This window comes from Haliaeetus leucocephalus, unplaced genomic scaffold (genome assembly GCF_000737465.1).
Source record: "Haliaeetus leucocephalus isolate CR32 unplaced genomic scaffold, Haliaeetus_leucocephalus-4.0 Scaffold2, whole genome shotgun sequence".
In the NCBI taxonomy this organism is placed as follows: Eukaryota; Metazoa; Chordata; class Aves; order Accipitriformes; family Accipitridae; genus Haliaeetus; species Haliaeetus leucocephalus.
This window is the reverse complement of record NW_010972438.1, coordinates 15,203,810-15,212,718: the sequence shown is the minus strand read 5'-3', so window position 1 is coordinate 15,212,718 and position 8,909 is coordinate 15,203,810. Positions and strand designations below refer to the sequence as shown.

At 33.7% G+C, this 8,909-nt stretch overlaps 1 protein-coding gene across 1 annotated transcript in view; it reads right to left on the bottom strand.

Moving 5' to 3' along the window:
• The window catches only part of ERC2 (ELKS/RAB6-interacting/CAST family member 2), a 393,279-nt gene that overhangs the window by 138,669 nt on the left and 245,701 nt on the right, over positions 1 to 8,909 (bottom strand). Inside the window, exon 14 of the mRNA XM_010573681.1 lies at positions 466 to 601. Within this exon, the coding sequence (XP_010571983.1) occupies positions 466 to 601 (136 nt within the window). The remainder of the gene's footprint in view (positions 1 to 465; positions 602 to 8,909) is intronic.

Sequence of the window (8,909 nt, the reverse complement as noted above, 5' to 3'; positions counted from 1 at the left end):
AAAAAAAAAAAAAAAAAAAAAAAAAAAAAAAAAAAAAAAAAAAAATCGCAGCACATTGCTATGTAATATTCAAACATGCTGAACATTCATAACCACACTATATAACCTCATGATGGCTTGTGGATATAATGCTGTGAATAGCATAGGAATAGAATCCAGAAAGGATAATTATCCTTCTCTTTTCTGACTCTCCTCAAAACAAGCTTTAATGACTTACTTGCTTTTAAATAAGTAAAATACAGTCCTTGTGAGGAGATGGCTTCAAATTCTATAGTTTTTTCCTCACCCTAAATAGTAAATATTTCAAGGATGCAACTGAAATCAGTAGTGCATCCTCTGGTAGGAAAGGAGAAAGCCATCAGCTCTTTGTGGGAAGAGATTCATTATACATCCTGGAAGACACACAGTGAAACAGAAGTGTACTATCTTTGATGGCTTTAAAACACGATTGAAAAATAAACTCACTTGTAAATGTTGAGAGTTGTCAGTCATATTGTCCTCTCGCCTACGAACTTCTTCCAACAACTGTGCATTCTTCTTTTTCTCCATTTGCTGATTGTGCTTCAGATTGGCAACCTTCTTGTTTTGGTCCTTCATATGTCTAAGAATTGTATACACATATGCATTAGTGTTAATGACTGCAATCACTTCTTTTTCTCTATAAATTAACTTGTGACTATGACACAGGACATCGATTCTCCAACAGATACAAGTATTCCAAGTATCAGATGTAAACAATTAAACCTCATCTTGTTTTCAAGATGGCATATAAAAATAGCTTTAATACTATCAGATTATAAAATGGTAAAGCAATTATTTGAGCCTACAAGATTTTTTATTTTTCATTTGCTCACGAATACTCATACCTGTTCTATGCACCACAGAGAAAAATTGTTGTTGAAACACAGTGATATTATCCAACAATCTTTACACACTCAGTGAGTTCAGGAACAATTTTAATGGGTGCTTTAAGTAGTATTAATTTCAAAGGAAGCAGAAGGGGAAGGTGATGACTAATCTATGTTGTGAAATTCTATTTTTGAAAACCTGGACTATAAATACATTTCTGAGGATTAAAGTGTGATGGGGTAGAAGTTCAGGTCATAAATATGCCATGAAGAATGAAGGATGCCTTTACAAATAGCTTTGTATATAACAAAAACATTACATTTCTATCTTTTTTAATAATGAGACTTCTTTCTACAAAGATTATCAACAAATAGATTCATGAGTAACTTCTAATGAAAATGAAACAAACATTACCACCATTATATATTTTCTTTTCTTAAGACTGTACTCAAGTAAAAAAAAAAATTTAAATTGTTTCTATGTTCAATTATATTTTGCTGTGGATCTTATTCATTAAGTTACCAGAAGCGTTTCTGATGCTGATACTTAGCATACATCCCCTTAAGAAAGAAGGCAAGCTAATTTTGCCTGACAGGCACTGAAAAAAATATCCTTGCAGTAATGCTTTCTACCTGCTTGGATTCTTAGATATTATTTTCCCAACTTTCTTTGACTTTGAGGAATTCACTCCCTTTTATCTATTTAAAAATAAAGTCATGTGCAAATTCCTACTGAGATCTACTCACTAATCCTATTTTGGCAAATGAAGAGAATATTATTCAATGCCCAAAAGGATCACTGAAAATGTCTCTGTTGCTTCCACATTAGAACTTTCAGTGAAAAAAAAAAAAAAAGTTATAGAATATATTTCTTGCACTGATTTTATTATGCTAAAGAAACTAGGTCATTTTGTATTTACTTCTATCACTGGTTTCTTTGTCCTACCACTGTTTTTTTCACTATTATTTATACTGAAAACTTTACAATGAAGGTCTAATCAAAAAATGTTGCCATGGTATTAAAAATTCTTAGAAGACACTTCATATACAAGTTTGTAAGTACAATACATAACAGAAAGCTAATCTATTATTCCTAAAAAAAGTAACTTCAACTTACCTAGAAAAATAAAAGTGGCTACAACTAATTAAAATAAAAATCTTTGCTTTTTAGAAGAATCTACATCAAGCTCAGAGATAATTTTTTAAAAAGACAAATATGAATTCCTCTTTTTGAAAAACAGATTTATCCTATCATTGTGTTCAAGAGTTTGAATCAGCCTGTTAAGGCACAAAAAGATAGATTAGCCTAACTGATGATCTGTTTACAGCATTTGTCTTTTGTACTCATTTTTTAATGTTAGAAATAAAATTTGTGAAGATTGTACATACCATAAAGGTAAAAGAATACCCAACAAGACATTGTTACCAGAAAATAGACCAGTTTCAGGAAGAAAAAAAAAAAAATCTAAAGCCATCCTTTCTAAACGTATTTTTTTTTTAGTACAATCATTTCTATATTACACAAAACAGTGACTAGAAGATGAAGAGCTGAGCTTCTCCAGGTTGAACCAACTCTAGTCAGGAGTTAGCATTTTGCAATGCTAAAGACTTTAAGACTTTAGCCTGTATCTTCCTTAAATAGTCTCAAGTATTTTTTATAGCACCCAGATACCCAGATATAGTTCTAATAAACTATACACCTAAGGCTTTCCCCCCTTTAGACATAACTTCAGCAAAATTACAATACTCCTAAGAAACAGCACCTTTTCCCCAGCTCAAAGAGAGCACCAGTACAGCACTACAGCTCTCTCTTGGTAGATTTCTGGCATCATGTTTAAATCCCCAAATTAAGTTCACTTGAGAATAAAAAAAATACACTACACGATGGTCAGAAGAAACCTGGCTACATGAGATCTACCTCAATAGGCCTGGGAGTATAGCATAAATCACCAATATTTTATCATGGTGTTAATTTTCTGAAAAACACAATGCTCTGCCACAGCTAACCAATAATAAGCAAGTAATATGACAGTGCTAAAACCAGCAGGGATATTTCTGTCAAAGTTACAGTGACAGATTAATAAAAAACAACCAGAAATTGTATATTCCAGTTTAAAATTGCTTCTAGGTCTTAAAGAATATAATGGGTTTAGCTACTGAGTTATTTATTTTTTGCTAAATTTCCTCAAGAATTTTAGTGATGCCCTTTGTCTTTCTAAATCAAGTATTCAACTATACATGAGATGCTCTGTGCAGCTCCAAGTGAAAACCAGTTCTCCTTCATGGGTCCATGTTGCATAGACCTAATTACCATAAAACCAAAATTAATACTAGAAAAAATGACTTTCACAACTTCATATATAAATGTGGTATTTGGCAGAAGTTTTGGTGGTGTAATATGACTTTGTGCTGTTAAAATAAAAAATGGTTTCCAATCCAATGCTCAGTAAATGATAAATTAATTTATATTTAATCTCTAAGAAGTTCAATGTTATGCCAATGCTAACTGCTTCTTTCATCACCCTTCCCATTTCACTTTCTGTCTAATGCCACATTGAAAAGTAGAACATGGTAAAGCTGCAAAGGAAAACATCTGGTGCCTGTGATATGCAAAGTCTAGAAGAGAAGGAAATAAAAGAAAGCTGTGTGGTAGCCTCTCTTTCTTCCACAACTGACTACATGCCTATGGAAATGAGAAGAAAATGCTACAGTTAAAAAGCCTAGCTGACTAGTTTTCTTTTAGGCCTGCATTAAAGGTACAGGAGGAGCTCAATACAGGAAATAAATACAAGAATGCACTCCCCACCAATTTTTTTTATTTTTTTTATTTTTTAACAGCAAATATATCAAATATAATCCTTGATCTAGTATATTTTTTGACTATGCTTGCTCTGGTATTTTTTCACATGGCTCTGTTTTTAAAAATGCTTTTGAATAAAATAGAAGATTAGGATAACTAAAAAATTATGCACAAGAAATAGAAAAATATTTGAGAACAGTACACAATCAGCACAAAATATCATATGCCATTACCATAGAAGATATAAAATACCCACATAATTTACTAGTAGTTATGCTGATATGCATAGTTGAGTCTACATTATTCTTTATCACAAGGAATTAGTTTCATGTGTTCTGCTACACTGTTTCAATTTAAAGCTGAAAGACCACAAAATTCATTAGACAGAATAAAATAAATAAAACATTACTGTTTAAGACAGGTCTTCAAAATCTGGAATGTATGCTGCAGGGGTCTGGGCAGTAGAACTGATCTTAGCATCACACGTTAATCATATTCTGGTACTAAAATATAGGCAAAAGTAGTCTTTGTTTGATAGCCTAACTACCCAAAGCAGCAAGATGAAATCCACAGCTTTCCGATTTTCCACAGTTACAGTTCATTTTGCAGTTGGGTATCTATTATCTTATAGTGAGCTAAATTCTTTAACCACTGAACTAGGAGTTACAGTCACCTCAAACAAGTTATTATAGGATACTATGCTGTGTTTGTAATTTTACTAACTTCACATAACTGGAAAGCCAGCCTTCAAACTCGTTCTAAAGCACCTAAGCCCAGAGCGCACTTAAGTGGTGCCAACACCACATTGGGCTTAAAGAAATGATGTTCTGAGCTCATGATAGGAAGCAAAAAAGCAGTCTAAGAAGCAGTGTAGATGACTAACACTTTACACAATGCTTAATCTTGGCCAAACATTAAAATGGCTGGTTAATGACACTTTTTCAGTTAACAAATTTAAATTTCTGTTTGTGTTCCTATGGTTGTAGCCAGTCAGCAATCGTCATAAAATATCTAGCAGCTTCTTCTATGGACAAAAAAAAGAATTCAGAGTGGAGCTAAGCTGTCTTCAAAATGGAGCTAGAATGTAAGCGGGGAAAGGGGAAAGGAGGGGGAAGGGGAAAGGAGGGGGAAGGGGAAAGGAGGGGGAAACGGAAAGGAGGGGGAAACGGAAAGGAGGGGGAAGGGGAAGGGAAAAGGAGTCCTGTTCTATACATAGTTACAAACTGAAGGACTTCATGGGCATCTTCCAACTCATTTGATCATTCAATATAGAGAAGCAGTATGCAGCAAACACCCAAGCCACATAAATACTAGATGACAATGATACTGGAAGTTAATAAGGAAGAGATGAAGAACACCACATACAAGAAAAAATTCTAAATAAAATGTGATTCTTCTAGTACATTAGACACTCATTCCTAATGAAGAGAAAAAGATTAAAGTAACATACTTCTCTAGAAACTACCTTACTGTACATTAAACTGAGTTTATTAATTTTTTTAAACCTAGATCAAGCCATTGCTCTGACCTGTAAATACACAGTAGACTGTAGCTACTCTACTCCAGTAAAAATTGGCCAGACATAATTCCCCATTCCTCCTCCTGAATCTTCCTGATCTGGGATAAATTTCAATCATCTTTCTCAACACACAGAATGCTCCATAGCCATTAATTTCCACCTCAGCTGGGCCCTAGACTTAAAATCAGGTATGTAAACCACAGCTATGCCTACAACTGTTTTCCTCAGCATCCAACAACTTTTTCAGAGAAATGGCCTTAAACCACCAAGACAGGAATCAATAGACTGTAGCAGCTCGATTTCTGATAGTGCTGAAGAACCATCAAACTATGACTGCTAAATATTTAGGTACACTTAGAATATCATAGATCCAAACAAGACAGGTGAAGGAAAAGACAAAAAATTCTTATACAGCCCTATATCTTTGTCTCTTATGAAGCCCAGACCAAAGACCCCCTTAATCTTGCTGTGCAAACAGCAAGATGTCCTTACATCAATTACACTAGCTGTTCATTCTATTTAATTTTTTAATTGAAATATCTTTGTAAGAAATAGACATCAGTGTCATGGAGACCCAGACCCTTGATCAGCAGAAAGGCAAATATCAAAACGGTAGTAGCACTTAGTTCTTGCAAGTATGAATATCACTATTTGTAATTACTATGTTTAACCATGTTCAGTTTTGGTTTTTTCTTGTTCTTCTGAAAGAGCATACAAATTGATCTCGTAGCTCTAACTACAGTACATTTAATTCCTTCAGTCCAACTTTTTGCGACAAATACTGACATTTAGTTTCTGCATATATGTATCTTTCAGATTTCATTTTACAGTAGTATGTAACTGTAGTCTGAACTCCAATGTTTTCATCTCTGATAGCTATAGAAAATCACACTATTTCATTAAATTCCCAGCTTTAATTAGCCAGCTGGGTCCCTTGGCCAAAAAGTTGGTAATGTCAGCCAAAAATAAGTGTTACATGCTTAGTATAGCCTTTACTCTATTTCATAAAGATTTTTTTTTCCTCAAAGCATCCAAAAAATGCAGACATACAAAATACTCCCAAGAGCAAAATCTGTAACATTTTCTAAAGGAATATGTCTCTGTAATAATTTTCATCACATTAAAAAGCATTATAATGGGACCAGCTGTCTGAAAGTCAATGAAAAAATTCTCCAGTATGCTAGGAACCTGTACTCCTCAAAAAAAAAAAAAATCAGAGTGCAATAAACTTGCCAAAGAATGTTTTTGGGAAAAAAAAATTAATATGAAATACAAAAATTTAGTTGAAACAAGTAATTTCTATAAAACAGGAAACTCTCAAAAATACATGTTAAAATTTAATCCAGTACAGATATTTTAAATAATCACATCTTCACCTATTGTTCTAGGCATGCACTGGGTAGAATACTACCAACATTGTTACTTGAAAAAATTATTTTTCTTTTTAACAGATCATCTCTTTCTCCTTTATAGATAGTCCACACCTTTACAAAAAAATTTCACGTATGTGACCAATAAAATGAATCTTAACATGTTACTAGGCACTCTGGATCTCAGTAGCTAGTCATGCAGAAGACCTGACCCTGTAAATCCTGTCCATGTGAATGTCCATTCTGAACTACATCACTTCAGTAAGACTCAGTAGAAATACTTCCAACAGTTCAGTTCTCACTGTCTTAAAAATGACAGTATGCATAGGTTCCAATTTGATTTGTTGAGTCAAGACTGAAACAACAGCATAATGGTAATTTTTTTTAAATTCCAATCCAACTCCATTTAAATCCATAAGATAGAATTTCCATTAAGATATGAGCAAAGTTAAGTATTGTTCCTGGCATTTTCCTGGAATACAAATGTATTTGCTACTACCAATCTATAAACCTGAAAAACAAAGATGGGTTAGACTCTAGCAAACTGTAACCATTACAAGAGACATTAAGAGGGTTACTGACAGACACATTCCTGATACAAATATGCAAGGACACTGTTTATTTACTTACAACCCATAGATGGATTTGTCTGGGGAAAATGTATTATCATGATAAGAAAATCTATATCCATGACAGGTTGAAATTTTGATATGACAAAGAAAACATAACATACCTCAAATAACCATCATTCTTTTAAAGGAAAGCCCTCATGCTTGACTGCTAAATTTATTAAATAAGTTAGACTCTAGTCACCTTAAGATTTATGATATGCTAATAAAAAACTAAGTAGTATCTTTCTGTGCTGTCATTTGCATTTACAAAAACTTTCAGGTTGTTTTTTTTTTTTAATCCCGATTCTATAACCTAAAGAATTATTAGTATCCAAAATGTCTTTTAAAATTTGGGGGGTTTCCTTATTCTTAATCATTCTTATTTTCTTTTTGTTAACTAACACAATTGTCATGATGATAAAAAAATTGAAGAATACCTTAAATGCAAAACCAAAAGCAATCACCCCAACCAATAAGAAATTAATTACTTTGACACAGCCAGCATTTCCAATAGGGCTGAGCTTCAAAATAACTTTTATTCTTTCTCCCTTGATGGCAAAAAATTATACTGGGACTGACCCTTTTTTTATGATGTAGATGATGTTCAGAAGCTACACTGCTTGTACATTCCAGGCCAACTCTTTCATCTAGTTTTATGCCCTGATATAAAATGGCAGAGAGTAATGATCATAACCACAGGAAGAAAACAGAATAAAATTTATTAACATATTAAATAATAACATTTTATTTCATAAGCATTTTGCCTTTTTCCTTGTAAAGTGAAATCTACTGACTGCAAAACTGCAAAGCCATTTGACCATTGTACGCAATGACTTTTTCTGTGAGATCCACTGACTAGCAAACAAGTCATGTTACAGCAACACAGAATGCTACTATTTATTGCTAGTGCATTTGTTAAGAATGAGAAAAGAACCAGCATGTCCAAAGCTGCACAGAAGAAGAGTATTCCTCATTGAAGGAAGGCATGTCACAACTGCGGTACCAAAAAGCAAAAAGGGAAAAACAAAGGTACCAAGCAGCTGTCTGGCTCTCCCAGTAAGGAATCTTCAAAACACAGAAAAATGAATATATGTTGCAGGGCTAAGTGTGAACTGTTTCAGTGATGCCCTACCAAAACTGATCCGCAATCCACACCAAGTGCATATTCACCACTGATACAATATACTCAACCCACAAAACAAGCAACGTATCTAGAATGGAGCCTAAGAAAGTCCCAAAGCTATAATTAAGCAGTTTACCACTTCTAACATGTTACCCCCTCCAGAGTAATTATTTAATTTGGGCTTTGTCTCTTTGGTTATTCTGACCGTCTGATGACGAAGCTGCTATGAATATCTGTTACTTTGTTAAAAATGGTGCTAAAACTTGTAATACTTTCTCTGCACAGCCTCTTTATTCCATTTGATATCACTATACAATGCATCCAGATTCTGAGAATATAAGCAGCCAGATAATTGTCTGCGTTAAGGAGGACATGGCTCATAATGATTCATCCACAACTGAAGTATAACATTGGTATAAATCAGCTCCATTCTCTATTTCAAAGCTATCACAGCTTTTTTAAAAAAAAACCAACAACAACCATTTCTTCTGCTTCTTTTGAATTTGGGAGTCTTTCTGCTTTTAACGTGAAAATTTGACCAACATAAAAAGCTCACATATAAGACAGACCACTACATAGGCACATATGAGTAAAGTGTTTTGAATGAAGACTTTCGGGGGGGGGGGGGGGGATTTTCC